Genomic DNA, 16,136 nt, shown 5'->3' with positions numbered 1-16,136 from the left:
ATTCGAACAATTTACCTTTGATCGACTGAGATTATTACTGAAAAAGAAAGAACATTAGATAGAATATATATATATATATATATATATATATATATATATATATATATAATAGTAATAAAAACATAAAAATGAATCAAAGGGAAAAAAGAAATAAGGATTAAAAAAGTAAATCAAAGTAAATCAAAGAAATAAAAGAAAAATAAAAAGAAAAAAAATAAAAATAAAAAAATAAAAAAATAAAAAATAAAAAATATTTCAAAAGTAATAAAATAAAAACGATATGAAGTGAAAATAAACAATGTTAGTACTAATTAAAACATGCTAATAATACGTAAAATAAGACTTTGGGGTCAGATTGCAAAAATGTGAAATATAAATGGGGGACCGATTTGAATCAATTGAAAATCCAGTGGCCAAATTACAACTGGTGACCGAATTGCAAAGCGAATCAAAGTATGAGGGACGACGGAGAGGATTTAAAAATCCTCTATTTGCAAAATGGTCCCTCGTATATAAATGGGCCAAAGACACTCTCTCCCCTTCATTCTCACATTTCACGCTAAAACCCTCTCCCTCTTCGGTTTAGAGAGGCAAAACCTCTCTCAAGTCTCCTCGCCCGGAGATATTCAGCCACTTCCCGGTGGCTTCTCTACCGCGTCCCGAGATACCTAAACTTTCCCCAAATGCTTTTCTCTACAGTCTCAACAACAATCTGAGGCCAAAATCCCCGAAAACACCACGAATCAGCGTAGATCTAAAAATCCGTTCGGTTTCTTTTACCCTTTTCCGACGACTATATCACTTCTGATGACTCTTGCTTTTTCGTTTTGCTTTGACTTTTGGGCTTGCTCTTGTTGTATAATGCTTTGCACTTTGTTTGTGATATTTGTGGATCGATAGTTTCTCTGTTGGTTCTTTTTTTTGGTTTTGACCCTCTGTTTACTGTGTGGATGTTGTATGTTTCAATTGTTTTGTGTGTTGGCCGTATGGGTATCGTGGTTGTATCTTCACTATTGGTTTTTTGGTCCGGTGTCCTATGGTGTTTGGCTTTGTGATTCTCGACGCTGGTTTGTTTGTGATGGCTTTCTGTGCACCCTCTTGTGATGGTTGGCCGTGGGTATCGTGGTTGTACCTTCACTGTTGGTTTCTTTTTCTGTGATGGTTGGTCGTGGGTTTTTATAACCCCCATCGGCCTTTGTGAATCCCGGATATTGTGGAGTGCTCTGTTCGTGGTTGACCGGCCATCCCGTGATGGGTCAGTCGCGGGATAACGGTCGGTCGTTTCGCCCATAACCCTTGGACTCCCGTGCGGTGTGGTGACTGAACATGTTTTAGGGTTCCCAAACCCTAAACTCCAAGAGGCTGGATCAGGCCTGTCCTGTGGGCTGGAACTGTGACTGTGTTGGACTAAAAAAAATGGACTCTGGACTTGGACCTGGAAAAGACCAAATAATAATAATAATAATAATAATAATAATAAATAATATATGTATACATAAATATTTTCAAAAACAAATAATATATAAATTTTCAAAATGTTTTTTTAAACTATATAATATACGAATGTTTTCAACATGTTTTCAAAAATATTATATAAGTTTTCAAAAACGTTTTAAAAACTATATAATATATAAATGTTTTCAGAATGTTTTCAAAACTATAATATATATGTTTTCAAAAATGTTTTCAAAAACTATATATATAAGTTTTCAAAATGATTTTAAAAATTATATATTACATATGTTTTCTAAAATGTTTTTTTAAAAACTATATATTATATAGTTTTAAAAACTATATATTATATATGTAGTTTCAAAATATGTATATATATATATATATATAAATGTACATTAAAGGAAAGAAAAAAATATGTCGATGAAAATTAGTGTCTACACATATATATATCAGTGCTTATTAATTCTTTGAGTGTATTTATTTGTTGATACAACAAATTTTTCATTATTTGTAATGATATAGATGAGTTCTTCTTCGTAAACCAAATAATTATTAGTTATTCTTGAATTATATATAAAAAATGCATAGAAGAAATTTTTACCAAATGATTAATGACGGTAGCTACAATAAGCGGATATAAACGAATTACGGAGGGGAAAATGGCATTAGGGAAATGCTTTTCGTTTCCGATAGTAAGAAACCAAAGAAAATTAATTGGTAAGGTTTTGATTATTTTATTTTATTTTTTTTTTTGGAATATCTTCTTATTTTTATATTGTTAATCTCGGTCTTTGATTTTCTCTCATCATACAATCTTAAAAAAAAATTAGTTTAACACTATATAATTGGTTCTTAACTCATATGTATGTATATATATATATACATACATAGATAGATTATTCAACTAATTTTTATGTGGCAACATTTTAAATTATTGAAAGTCTCGATACTTTTTCATAATTTTATCATGTTTTTATTTTTGCATGTTTAAATTATGTTAGTTTGTTTTATTCGATTAACTTTTTTTTCCATATAAAAGTAGTCGCTGATTATGGCCGCTCTTAAAGCATGATATTTGTCTCTTCTTGTAATATGTCTTCCCTTTTTTCTGAAATTGGATTTGATATTATCTTTACATTCGATTAAAGTTTGTGTCTTTGAATCGTTTAAATTTATTTGATTAAAGTTTACGTTTTAATAAAATTAGTAATTGATATTATAACAAATTCGATTATTCTCCTAAAAACTTAAATATGAATTAAAATGTAAATCATTGGAAGAAAATAATAATCATATATAATTTGTTTATTAAATCGTATATAATGATACAGATAATTGCGATATGATTTGATCGTAAAAGAATGCTTTAAGCTGTAAATAAGATAAACCTAACGAAGTTAATTAACGTCTCATTAAGAGTATAAAGAAATTAGGGTAAACTACACATTTACTATCTAAACTATCAATTTTAATCCGCTTTAATATTTAAACTTCTATTTTTTCCAAATCATACCTAACCTTTAATTCATTTCATTTTAATACTTCACGGTTAAAAACTTAATATATTTAGTATCTAAACCATTAATTTTGATCCATTTTAATATATAAACTTTTAATTTTTTCAAAACTTAATGTTAAATTTTAAATGGAATATTAAAACAAAACAAAAAAATTAAAGTTTTTAATGATAGAATACTAAAACAAAAAAAAACTAAATTTTAAGTATAATTTTAGAAAAAAATTAAAAGTTAAAATACTAAAATAGACAAAAAAAAATAATAATAATTTAGATACTACGTTTATTTTAACCAAGAAACTAATGTACAAAAGGTTGGAACAACACAACTGCTAGGTATGGTCTCGGGATTTATGTAATGCATAAGACGGTAATGTACAAAAGCCACGCAAAATACAATGTTTTACCAATCCTTGAGTAATTCTCCGGCAACATCCTTGTAACTCACTTTCTTCTTCTTTGGTGTCGGTGCGATAATGTCGGCATCTCCCTTCTCATCCTCCACAACGGAAACCTTAGCATCATTATCTGCACGTGGTTTCTCGTTCTCGACAACGGAATTCGTAGTTTCAACTTGCTTTATTCCAAGGCTTGGGATCATGTCCAGTAACATGGCCTGAACTGGATCAGACATAAGTACTACCTTTTCCGACTTTGAAGTCTCATGGCGCATATTCCCTTCATCCGGTTCAACGTAGTCGAACTTGTCATCACTCTTGCTGCCTTGGTCATTATTTGTTTCATACATCACAGTATCAGAAGCTTTATCAGGCCATTTTATGCTTGCTCGATCGTCCTTTGTTTCAGACATCACAGTATCAGAAACTTTATCAGGCCACTTTATGCCTGCGTTTTCTTCTGCTACTTGATTTTGATGAAACTCGAAATCTTCCCCACCGGCCGTTCCATTGTGTTCGGTGTTCTCTTCATCCTTCTCTATCCCCTCGTTTGTTTTGTCATCAGAATCACTTTCCTCAGACCCGTCTTCATTAATCTTAACAGACATCTTTCCACGACGTCTTGGTACTCTCGGAGCTCGGCTTACAACGGCTTTCCCTTTGTTTGTGTTCTTGCTAGCAGGTCTTCTCTTCCTTTTCCCATAATCAGGCGTAACCAATGAAATTGATTTTTCCAAGTGATCTTTGGCTGCGCTCTCTTCTTTTTTACATTCATGAGAAGCAGATGTAACCTCTGGCATGGTCTTGCTCGGATCTCGGTCCGATTTGCTGCACGAAATGATAACATAAAGCAATTATCATTTACGACATCCACGTAGGAGGACAAAAAAGGGAGCATGGCCTCGAACAAAGATTAATACAGGTACAGATATGTGCTAACTAAGTTCGGTAAAAAAAATTCAACAATCGTATAAGTTAGCTTATAATGAGGAAGTAGTGTATTTAAGTACATAATGGCAACAGAACTGGAAGTGTATTTGCACAAACCGTTCAAGGAAGTTTGTTTCTTCAAAATCAAAGGGTTTCAAGCTATATTGGTCTTCTTGCAACTTCTTTCGATGCTCTAAGCAATTTTCCAACCACCGAGATCCCAAAACATGGAGCCCCTTTTTCCAGAGAAGATTTTTCTCTTCAAAAGAACTACAGAAAGAACAGAGTCAAAACACCCAGCGTTGGATTTAGATGGAGAACTGTAGATAAGCTCTTTCAAGTAGAAAAAAATAGAAAGAGATTTGGCCATTCTATGCCAAAATGGGTGATCTCAATTAGCCATTTTTGCCTATCCAAGTACACATTCCTCGTGGTGAGAACCATATAGACAATATATATAAAAAAATCAAAGAAACAAAGCAACTTTTAAATCACAATCAAGAAAGAACTTCTCAAATAACAATACCTTTTCAAGTAACAAAACAATCGTCCAAGAATTAATATGAAATTTCAATTGCCAAATCCCAATAGCAAGTTTTAATATTCGAAAATATCTCAAATGTTTTACAAAAACCATGCTTTAATGAATTTCGTAAACCTAAAAAGAAGCCAACAAAAAAGAATTAAACTGGGTCCAATTACAATCCCAAGTAACAAAGAATATTGTTTTTACCTGAATATCATTTAATGTAAATTCATTTTTCATTGATATAATGCCACATAATAAGACAAAGGACTTTTGCTAATGTCACCAAAGAGGAAAAACAACCAAATAAACTAATTGTTCTTCAATTTCACAAGATGCAATATTTTATTTTCTCTGACACGAGTAAGGATATGAGGGTAACCTAGATCCACAGACTAGTCGAAAGAACCTTAGCACAACAAATGACATTAATCGTCAACAAAAAATTGTATTAGCCATATATTACCTCTTAATAATAGAATCAATGTCCACATCCAGTCCTGGTATAGAGAGGACTACAACATGGGTAGCGTGGTTGAGATTCTCACTTATTTTGCCACCGCCCATTAAAACTTCATGCTTTAATCTCCTCATTGCTAGTTTCAACAAGACTTGCCAATCATCTTTCCTAGATAAAAGCTACAAGCTATGAGAAAGAAAATAGAAAACTATGTAGCAAACTAAGAAATGTACCAGAAGTTATTCACTCAATAAAGACATATAAGCCAGATAAATGTAGAGTCATGATTGGCAATATATCTTACAAAAACTGAGGTGAACAGTAGAAGTAAACAGAGCAGCTATGAAACAGAGACCATTTATCATTTGGACAGTACTTCCCCCTGTAATAGTCAATTGTCTTGGAGTTCTCAGACCTTTGGATATTGTTTAAGAGCTGGAAAACATAAAGCTATCATAAGTTTACCAAATTTGGAATCAACATCAGTGGTTATTATTATAAATTAATTTCTTAACTTCTTCTGTGTCCATCATTGCCATGCATATTGGTAGTTTATGTAGCAATCCAAATACATTTAAATGGGAAATAGTTACTTGAATATAAATTTACCTGTTTGAGATCTGCAAGATCAAGGTCCCAATAGTAAGGATCAGAGTATTCATCAACTTCTTGCTGTAATTTCATCCTTGATGATTCGGAAAGAAAAAGGAAGTACCTTTAAAAGAAAACATGTGGTAAAAGGTATTATCAGGCGAATAGAGGGACGCACGAGAGAAAAGGAAGAAGGGGGACTCTCATCCGATGAATCCAAGCCTTACTTTGGCTGCAAAGGTATGAGTTTCTTCTGAGAGCAACAATCCAAGACCCAAGAGTAATGAATAATTTCCCCATGCCGCTTTGCTGCCTTATACTTGATCCCTGACAGGTTTTCTTGTTAACCCTATTATTCAGCCATGATAAGTGCTGGTGCTAGGGAGCATCAATGCCCACATTCATGCCGCTAGTGTGTTTCCAAACACACACGCAGACATGGTTGAGCATTGGAAGGGATGATGATGTGTGTATGCATGGTGAGAGAGAGAGACAGAGAGGGAGGGAGAGAGCACCTTTGCTTTCAGCTGCAACACAATGGGTAACTGAATTATTCAAATTCATTGAGAACTTTCCCCCAAGCTCCACAATCATTTTGTGAAGTGAATCAAGAGAATGTGTTGGAGGCACATTAACAAAGTCTACTCATGTCAAGGAAAGTCGAAACTAAAACCAAAAGTAGATTCTGCAGCAGAATCTTGAAAAGTCGGGGAAGTGAGGAGCGAAGAAATTGTAGTTAAGCTACCACTGGTAAATACAGTGAAGGAGAGAAGGGAAGGCACGCCTGCAGATGCGCACATAAAAAATAGAAGAAAAATAGAACAGCTAAGCAAATCTCATTGAAGGATACAAAACATATGATTCGAAAATACTAAGGATTCTCCCTTCACGCGGGATGTGTCGGTCCGAATAAAATGAGAAGGGACAATGGAGACCTTCGTTTTCTCTGCCTTCCTTGGGCGTTCCTTGTGCTTTGTTTTACTATCATGCTGGTTTTCCCGTTCCGTCTCTTTCTGAGTGGTACCATTACTTGAATGCACCAGTTCTACAAATGCTGAAAAACCACATAATTGAAAGAGAAAAAGTAAGTAGCCCCAAAAGTAGATATTGATTACATGGTGCAAAATAGTTCATATCTCCCTTACACTGCACGTCAAGGCACTCATGCCAAGGCTTGTCATATCTCACTCTATCAATACGTGGAAATCTCAGGCTGTATGGTGCAGCAAATACCTGGAGAAAAGGAAAATCAAAGAGAAACATAAATAAGCACAAATGAAAAAAACGGGAGTAAACAATTAAACGAAACAAAGGCAATGGATAACCCCAATACTATAGTAGCACTATTACTTTTGTCTGACCAAAAAATATATTATGTAACAAGGGCTATAAATACACACCTCAGACTGTATAGTCCTGATATCACTGGTGATGGAAAGAATGATTGATCTGTAAAAAGAAATAGGACATAAAGACAAAAATTAAAAAAGTTGTGCTCCAAAAAAACTAGAACTTTCCCATCATAAGAGAGCAAAAAGTTAAATGCTAACTTCTCTGGGCTTTCAATCCAAACATCAGGTCTCTCTTTCGAATGGTTTGTAACTTGATAAAAACTTGGTTGCATCTTCTTTGGGTATTCATATTTCCTGACACAACATAACAGCAAAGTAGATCATATAAGAAAAGTCTCTTCTATTAAAAGAGGAACCACCTAATCCAAGTAATTAGCAATCAAGGGTTTTCCCCTAACTGCAGCACGCTAAATAATTCATCTTTGGTTGTTTGGTTCAAGAACAATGTAGTTGATGTGCATTTGCTTGCATTTTGATAATCTTGAGTTTAACCAACTCAATAATGATGATCAAAGTCACACCAAGCCTTTAAAAAATAAAATTAAATGGTGAAACATGATTAAGAAGGTTGATTTTATTTTCTTAGGACATAATAACTGGAAGCTACGGTCACTGCACAAAATCTATTTCGTTCATTTCAATGGCTATTCAAAGCAGACCGCAGAAACCTTGAAGGTACCACCACTTCCTAACATCTATTACCAGATATGTACCTAAAATAAGGCTTCAATTTCTTTGCAACAGTTTCCAATTCATCATCAGTCAGCCCAGTACCAACTCTGCAGAAAGATAAAAATCTGCAAGAAAAGGATCTCTGATCAGGTAGCTGGCAGATCATGCCTATTTAAAGAACTTGAGACAAGTTTTAACTGTCAGGGTGTCTTCTTAGGGACATTATGACTGCGCTAAGCCTATTGATGCATAATATCAGCTATTTGAGCCCACTCAGTGAAATGAGTTCAAACATCAAAAAAACTTAATTAAGTTCAGTTTTCTGAGTAAAACTATCAAGGTATTTGAATTGGTCCAATTAGGTGAGAGTCCATTCAACTCAAGAAGTTGCCAGCCCAGTGCCTCATGCCCATGCAGCACTGTCCACCTCATAAAGGTACATACCTGAAGTGATAAAAGGCTAAATATTGGCCCTCTATGCATTTTAGACCCACTGTTTTTTCTATAAAGGATCAGAGGAGTCGAGAGAGAGAGGTCATAAATAGAATAAACAATGAGAATAACAAAAACTACAATCTGTAGTCTCCCAAGGGACTATACTGCTCTGAGCACAAGATTTCCAGGTCTCAAACTTTAGAATGGGCATGGGCTCATATAGATTACAGAGCTAAATTTTGTATGGACCAAGGCTCAGCAGACCATCCATATTGATATTATATATAAGAAAAATACAATCCTAAAGGCTTCTATGACCATGTGGAAGACAGCTATGTAGCTACAACTGCTTTTGTATCTATGTCCAACACGTACGACGTACCAAGACATGAGTATACACAGTTATGACCTCCAAGGATTTCCCAAATACATTGAAAAACTTGGAAAAAATGAACATACCCATACCACCCACATCCAAACTCAAAGTAACATAGCAAGAAAGTAAAAGAAATATTTCAATAATATCAGTATAGGTGAACACTTCGAGCTTAGAGAGAGAGAAGAGAGTTGCTAAATATTACCGTCTAGGATAAGCATTGGGGTCCTGACGATCAGCTAGGCCTACTAAGAATTGAGCTACCTGCAAAAATTAAATATAAATAAGAATGTTAACAAGGAAAGAAAAAAGGGAGAACAAATAAGTAAAAGGAATGCAAAACTAACCTCTCCACCTCGACGTCCTGAGCCATAATAGCCTCCTAAAAACAAAAATAACAATCTTGAAACTTGTACAAGAAAATGCAAATTTTACATTGAGAAACAAACATTACATGGAGAAAAAGGAAATAAAACATAAATAAATATTTCAGACCAATAACTAGAACATCCAAGTCAGAACCAGCACGAATGTAATCAGGCTTCAACTTCAACCACTTCCCACTTCTATCACTTGGTTCCCACTTGGAACTAAGGTCTTTTATTACAATTCCTTCATCCCTAAGATGATAAGTAATACAACATGTCAGATTTTAAAAAAATAATAATATAGATGGAGGAGATATCGATGGAGTCAGTAAAAGCAAAGAATAAACCAAATGCATATCCATAGCTATAGGAAAAAAACTAAGCTACTATTTATTTAAAGTCATAATAAGCCCACACCGTTCAAAATAAGTTCAGATTTTGGCAAGGGACATTAAGCAATCACAGAAGCTATAATATCATCATAAATTGATTTCTTCATATATACATACACATAGAGAGGGGGCGAGGGAGATAAGGTTGTCAGGGGATTTGATTCCTTGGTAAGTGAAACCAAGAGCCAGCACACTACAACATAAATTGTTTTTACAGTTATATTGTCACATGGAACCAAATAAAGATTCATGAATGGAACCTAAAAACTGCAAGAGATTTGCAAGAGCAAACATGTATTAAAAGGGGCATTTCCAGAAATGCAATATAAGTAGTGAGATAACAATTTATTTGAACCCATAAAAAAACCAAACAAAAGAAAATTTTCAAACTGATACATACTGCATATACTGAGGAAAAGGCATCCAACTTTATATATATACTATGTATATACACAGACCTATTTTCAATTGTTTCCTTGAAAAATCTCTCAACATCATTCACACTATGAGCAAGAGATGACCAACAAGGTTCCCCTGCAAGATGAGTGTAGAAATCATTTCTGTTCTTCTCATAAGTAGAAAATATGCAACACATAATCATGGGAAAAATCCCTAAAGTTATACAACATTTTTTTTTGAAAAGAAGATAATAGTATGTCGAGAATGTTACGAGCGAACAGAGGCCAATAATTGCAGTAGGATAAGACACTGAACAAGCCATCAGATTAAGACTAATAGATGGGAACTGAAGTTTGAAGCTTCTTCCAAAGAAATTGCGACAGAACCAAGTGAATCATTAATCATCAAATTCTAATTCCATTTGCATTTTTTAACTATGTGACTAGACTGCACTCCATCCTTTGCAAATAAAAAATATGAATTAATACCAACCATAGTGGTTATGGACTTAAAACATGACAAGGAGACATCCTTGCTAATTATATAAAGTTATAAACTATACTTAGACCTGATCTTCAATTATTTTTCCCAAGAAAATGTTGTGTTCAAATAATAAAAGACAAAATATTAAAAATAACCAGGAAAAACAATTGTAATATTAGAATTCTTTACCAGGAGGACAATGTGAGTTGAGACCACCATTAGGCACTAAAATCTCTAAACGACCCTTCAAAGGCTTCACAACTTTTTTAAGAAGTTCATGCCGTTCCTTCAAGCTTTGGTGAATAACACTAGTATCTCCAACATAAAGAACATCAAATGCAACATCTAGCCCATAGTCAAGGGTAATTGAAACGCTCACATGTTACAAGAAGTGGGTAAATTTATTTCAGGCCATTAACAATATCAACATAAAGATTCCAGTGATGGTTTGATTTGGAAAGGCAGTGGGGATGGCGTTTTTACAGTCAGTTCTTGTGTCAAGAGATGTGCATCAGATTCAGAAGTTGTTCATTTCAGGAATAATATTGTTTGGAGAGGATTGGTTCCCCCTAGAGTTGAAACTTTAGTGTGGCAAATTGTGCTTCATAAATTAGTTGTTAAATCCGAATTGGTTAAAAGGGGTGTTCAAGGCATTGAGGATGTTTTATGCCCTCTTTGTAGAAAGGTTGAAGAAACTTCCTCACATTTATTCTTTACTTGTTCGCTGTCGTGGTCTGTATGGAACAAATTCCTAAAATTCTGGAGGTTCAGTTCTGCTTTACCTGCAGATGCAAAAAAATTTCTTCTAGCGTGGGACGAGTTGAAATCTAATTTTGTAATATGGACTTTCATTCCTGGGGCTGTTATTTGGACCATTTGGAAAACCAGAAATTCTATTGTTTTTGAAGGGGGGAAGCTTGATCAGACAGAGTTATTCTTCTTAACAAGAGTTAGGCTTGCTTCTTGGTTCTTAACAAATCATAAGGATATTTCTATTCCTATGGACTCGTTGATTTCTGATCCTTCATTAGGGGATTCTTATTCGACCTATAATTTCTTAAAGTCTTCTATAATCCCTTGGTCACCTCCCCCTATGGGTTTCATTAAATTGAATGTGGATGCAGCCATTAGCAGTGATTGGAAGAAATCAGGTCTTGGAGGTCTTTTGAGGGATCATTCTGGTGTAATCCTAGGTTCATTTCAGGTGCCTATTGGTTTGGGACCTCCGACTTTGAAGGAACTTATAGCAATTCAAAGGGGCATTTCTTTCTTTGCTTCTTTTCAAGGGAGGTTTAAAGATAGGCTGATTGTTGAGAGTGATAGCAGGGTTGCAGTAGACTGGATCAATGAGGTTGATTCATGTCCAGTTGTATATGGTTTTATTGTTAGAGACATAGTTGATAGCCTTAGAATTTGGGGGGGGGGGGTTGTTAGATGGGTTGCAAGGACACTAATATGGATGCTGATGCTTTAGCAAAGGCTTGTATGGGATGATTTTTATGTTGTTGGTATTTTCAGATTGGTTTGGTTCCTGTTAGGATGGGGTTTGTTCATGGTTGTAAGGGTTTTTGGAATAGATTTTCCATGGTTGTAATTATTATTTTCTATAATGAAATATAAGGCACTCTTTTCCTCCTTCCGCTGATTAAGGGGCTTCTATACAAGCCCCATTAATCATGAAGGAGGTTTTTAATGAGGCCTTCAAATCTTATAAAAAAAAACAATATCAACATGTCTGAAAGCAAGATCTGCAACTTGCTTCAGGTTAGGCATAAAAGGATACAGCATAACTGCACCAAAGAGAAAGGAAAACCGAAAATACATCAAACTTCAAGAAAAGATTCCCCAAAATTGTGATTAGTGATAAAAAAAAAGTTCTGTGCAGTATAAAACCTGTCTGTCACTATCAAGGCCATCTTTTGCTGCCTTGGCTGTAAACAGAATTAAAATAAACCATTGATTAATAGTTATTACGCAATATACACAAGTAGTAATGATCAGAAAATGAAAAAAATACAGGTAAAAGAAAATAAAAATATAAGAACCTATTTCCTGATTTGACCCGAACTCAGCAAACCGATTTGAAGTCGAATCCCAAACTAACATTTCTCCATCAAGTATACACCTACACAACATTAAAAGGAAACAAATAAGTAGCAATGGATATACATATGTATTGACTAGAAAAGTACTATACTTAAAAAACAAAATATACATAGTCCAGATGACCCATTTCCCACTATTTACAGTAATGGATATAGACCAACATTCAAGAAGAGAAACAACGGAAAAATAAATAAAAATAAAAACAAGTATGTTAAAATCTATAGCCCCAGAAGTGTGAAGAGGGAAGCCAGAAAGGAGACTAGGAGAGTGTAGGAAAGGAAAAAAATAATACAAGTGAAAAGACTAAAATTTTTCAAAAATAATACAAGTGTGGATGAACTAAAACTAGAAAATCTCACCTATCAACCAAAATATTTTGTGCAATAACATTAGACATCCCGTGGCCATATTCATAATGATCAAGAAAATTCCTGTTAAGATAGAGCCAACAAAACACATCACATTTACCACATGCAAGTGCTTAGCATTACACAAAACATTAAAACAATCCTTTTTCTATATAGGGAAGTGACATATGAAAATAGATTTTCCTTTTCCTCCTTTTTGTTCAAGTTTTGATAGTTTAAGGAAGAATATATCTGAATAACAAATCCCCATTGTTGTGGGGAGGTTTAACCATCAAAAAAGCTATTCTTTACTTCAGTTGCACTAACCTTGATGCACCAAAAGGAGAAGGGGGCAAATACAACTTTATAAAAGAAAAGACAAAGGGTAACTTTTGCCCCTGTAGTAGACCCAATTTATTACTTTCGCCCCTATCGTATTTTCACATCAATTTAACCCTCGAAATTGCTCGATTGCATTATTCTATAACCCTACCCCTAAATTATAATCCCTAATCCCTAAACCATAACCCTATTACCTCAAAACACCAACTTAGGGTTTATAATTTAGGGTTTTAAGTTAGGGAAAGGGTATAGAATGATACAATTAACAACTTTGAAGGCTAAATTGATGCGAAAATATGATAGGGGCGAAAATGATAAATTTGGTCTACTACAGGGGCAAAGGTGACCCTTAAGCCTAAAATAAAATATATATGCTCACCTGGAGTAGTAACGTATTTCTATTCCATTTTTGTGGATTTGGATGCGATCACCATCAAATTTACACTCAACAACAACTTCCTTACCATGAAGCTATGAAATGGGAAAAGAATTGCAGATTATTCATAAGAAAATATATAAAAAAAATATAAAGCAAAGTAACAAAAGAGAATTGGTGAAGAGAATATAGGAACTATTAACAGTAACAACAATCACTGGAAAAGATTGTATTATGATGTCCTTATGAATAAAATCAAAATGAATGCCACTCCTCCATTCCTGACTATTTGGGGATAAGACCAACTGTAGTTCCTTGAGCTAACTATGCTAAACCAAACCTTTTTCCATGCAGCAACTGGATCACGAACTCTCATAGCTAGTTGTGGGCGTACAGCTTTTCCAACTTCAATGTCCTGCAAAATGAGTAATGTCACTTAAAAAAAACATATTGTTATTATTTAACCAAAATGAATGCTAATAGAATGTTAAAGTTTAACTAAAACATACATAACTAACACTTCGGGCTTAGTTGTCATTTTCAGAATAATTTTGGGCTTTCTTAAAATTGAATGTTATCACTGACCTATTCAATATAAATTACCTTGCAGTTACAGATTTAAGATTTCAAAACACAAAATCTTAACAAAGATATGAAAAAGAAATAATAAGATGGAATCGTCAAAAAGAGAAGTAAAAGCATAAATGCAAAGGGTGCTCAGCCATCACTAATTCACTATAGACATTCACTGTCTTTGGTCCAAACACACAAGATAAGAGCTTCCTAAACAAAAAATTAGCTGCTGCTAGATGTTAATATAATTCCCCTCAATTTGTTGTAAACTCATTACAGAGCAGACTAGAACAGCAAGTCCCTCAACTGATATGAAATCTTTTTAGAACACAAAAGACCATAAAGTATTTAGAGACTCAACCCAACGGAAGCAGTTAAAAGAGATTCTACAAGTAGCATCAGCATATATAATGCACCTGACGCTTATGACGTTGGCTACGGTCCCTTAACTTTTCACAAACCAATTTTAGGTCACAGGTGACATTGAACAAGTCTTCGGCATCTGGATGAAATTCTTGAAATATGCTCTTCTCACTAATTCCCAACTTGAGATCTGCAGGAAAAGCAAGATAGGGATCAAAGCTTTCACCATGGACAAAAAACTTAATGAGTTGAGATGCTTACACATTATACCTTTTAGTATAATCATGATAACCCACTTCATTTCCTGTGCATTTGTCTTATTAATCAAAGTAGAAAGAATCGCAGTCTTCTCGGCCCTGATGTCAAAGACGTAGAATTTTAATATAATGCAACAACATTTTGGGGTCGATTTAGTTATTAGCTTCTTCTACTTGCTTTTTTATTCAAGAAGCAAAAAGTCGAAATCTCATTTGATTTCAGAGAGAAACCAGTTTAAGCCACGTAATACCGTCCAGGAATTGGAAATAGTTGAATATTACATGAACCAATGTCACGAATAACAAACATAACTTTCGAATTTTTAGTCTGTGTTTGATTACCAAAGTAATCTTTTCAATAAAAAAGAGGTAAACACCCCATTATTGAAGTCAATAATATTTTTGAAATTTCTTAATTTCTTTCCTTTTCTTCTTACATTCATATGAAACAATCATGCTCGAATATGAGTTTACATGTGAACTTCTCCGAGTATTCATCTTTTCCAAGTAGCATATGAAGAAAGTAAAAATAAATAAGAAGCGAATGAGAGGCAAATAATTGAATGGCAATATTTCCTTTTTATTTTTAGGTTAAATAAAGAGAAATGAAATACCTGTTTTCAGCAGAAGCTAATCGATCAAGCAAGTCATTCAATTCCTTGATGGTAAGTCCCCCGGAAGCCGTGCCTTGCCTACGCTGCAGAACCTCAGAAGCAACAAGAGCGAAGTTTCCGGCATTGGCGCCGGTGTTGGCGCCACCCTTGCGCCAATTGATAAGACGCAGAGCGTCGGGAGAGTCCCTGGCCATGCCGAGAGCGTCGATAAGGCAGAGGGCGAGCACAGACTCCTTGAGACCGTAAGTGCCACGCTCACGGTCGAGAGAGGGAAGAATGAGCCTCATGGCGCTGAAATAATCGGAAGGCTTGCAAAAGGTGTCGAGGAATTTTCGAAACTTGGAACGCTTCCTCGCTGATGGCCGGATCCTCTGGATCCATGTGAACAGGCTCGCTAACACGGTCAACTTAACTTCCTCCGTCATCTTCTCCTTTTGGGATTTTCTTCTGCTGTTAGATTAGATGATGGGATAGAGAACGCTTCTAGCTATTTCATTGAAACCACTGCTACACTTGCATTTGCTTCAATAGCTTGTCGAGGAAGGACAAAGAAGCATCGAGCCACGCCACCGTTTCAAAAATAAAGGACAAATTACGAGTTTGGTACTCGGTTCAAATTGAGGATTTACGGCTAAGGTCTCAAAATTTAATTTGACTCAGAAAAATCAAAAAAAAATTAATTTCTTATTCAATTCAAATCAAATTATAAATTTAGTTTTTAAGTTTGAGTCGAGTTGAAATTTTCAATTTTCAATTTTACTAAAAAAATTAAAATTTGACTATTTTGACAGTTTACTAAAAATCA

At 34.5% G+C, this 16,136-nt stretch overlaps 1 protein-coding gene across 2 annotated transcripts; it reads right to left on the bottom strand.

Moving 5' to 3' along the window:
- Positions 1–3,284: 3,284 nt before the first annotated feature.
- LOC120165384 (DNA ligase 4-like) lies at positions 3,285–15,836 on the bottom strand. Of its 2 annotated transcripts, none has more exons than XM_039174918.1 (26): positions 15,332–15,836; positions 14,731–14,816; positions 14,514–14,650; positions 13,865–13,939; positions 13,528–13,619; positions 12,819–12,890; positions 12,399–12,478; positions 12,247–12,284; positions 12,137–12,143; positions 10,543–10,698; positions 9,930–10,005; positions 9,207–9,331; positions 9,059–9,093; positions 8,917–8,975; positions 7,942–8,025; positions 7,427–7,522; positions 7,277–7,325; positions 7,022–7,109; positions 6,727–6,930; positions 6,392–6,517; positions 6,104–6,203; positions 5,895–6,000; positions 5,590–5,720; positions 5,292–5,453; positions 4,417–4,569; positions 3,285–4,197 (listed from the first exon to the last, which is right to left on the bottom strand). In XM_039174918.1, the coding sequence occupies exons 1-26, from the start codon at positions 15,754–15,756 to the stop codon at positions 3,375–3,377; spliced, it is 3,585 nt and encodes a 1,194-aa protein (XP_039030849.1). In that variant the 5' UTR covers positions 15,757–15,836; the 3' UTR covers positions 3,285–3,374. The 2 variants fall into 2 exon arrangements, with proteins under 2 accessions (XP_039030849.1, XP_039030848.1); XM_039174917.1 differs by having other exon boundaries at positions 4,417–4,572; positions 15,332–15,835.
- Between the last annotated feature and the right edge of the window lie 300 nt (positions 15,837–16,136).

This window comes from Hibiscus syriacus, unplaced genomic scaffold (assembly GCF_006381635.1).
Source record: "Hibiscus syriacus cultivar Baekdansim isolate YM2019G1 unplaced genomic scaffold, ASM638163v2 tig00111582_pilon, whole genome shotgun sequence".
NCBI lineage: Eukaryota > Viridiplantae > Streptophyta > Magnoliopsida > Malvales > Malvaceae > Hibiscus > Hibiscus syriacus.
Note: the sequence above shows the minus strand (reverse complement) of the source record. Positions and strands in the feature narration are given on the sequence as shown.

Excerpts from the sequence above, each read along its gene's own strand:
- LOC120165384 (XM_039174917.1), bottom strand. The coding sequence starts at position 15,756 with ATGACGGAGGAAGTTAAGTTGACCGTGTTAGCGAGCCTGTTCACATGG. Across the intron at positions 7,110-7,276 it reads TCAGGACTATACAGTCTGAG|GTATTTGCTGCACCATACAG; the intron begins GTGTGTATTTAT and ends CCTTTTCTCCAG. Across the intron at positions 4,198-4,416 it reads GAAACAAACTTCCTTGAACG|CAAATCGGACCGAGATCCGA; the intron begins GTTTGTGCAAAT and ends CATTTCGTGCAG.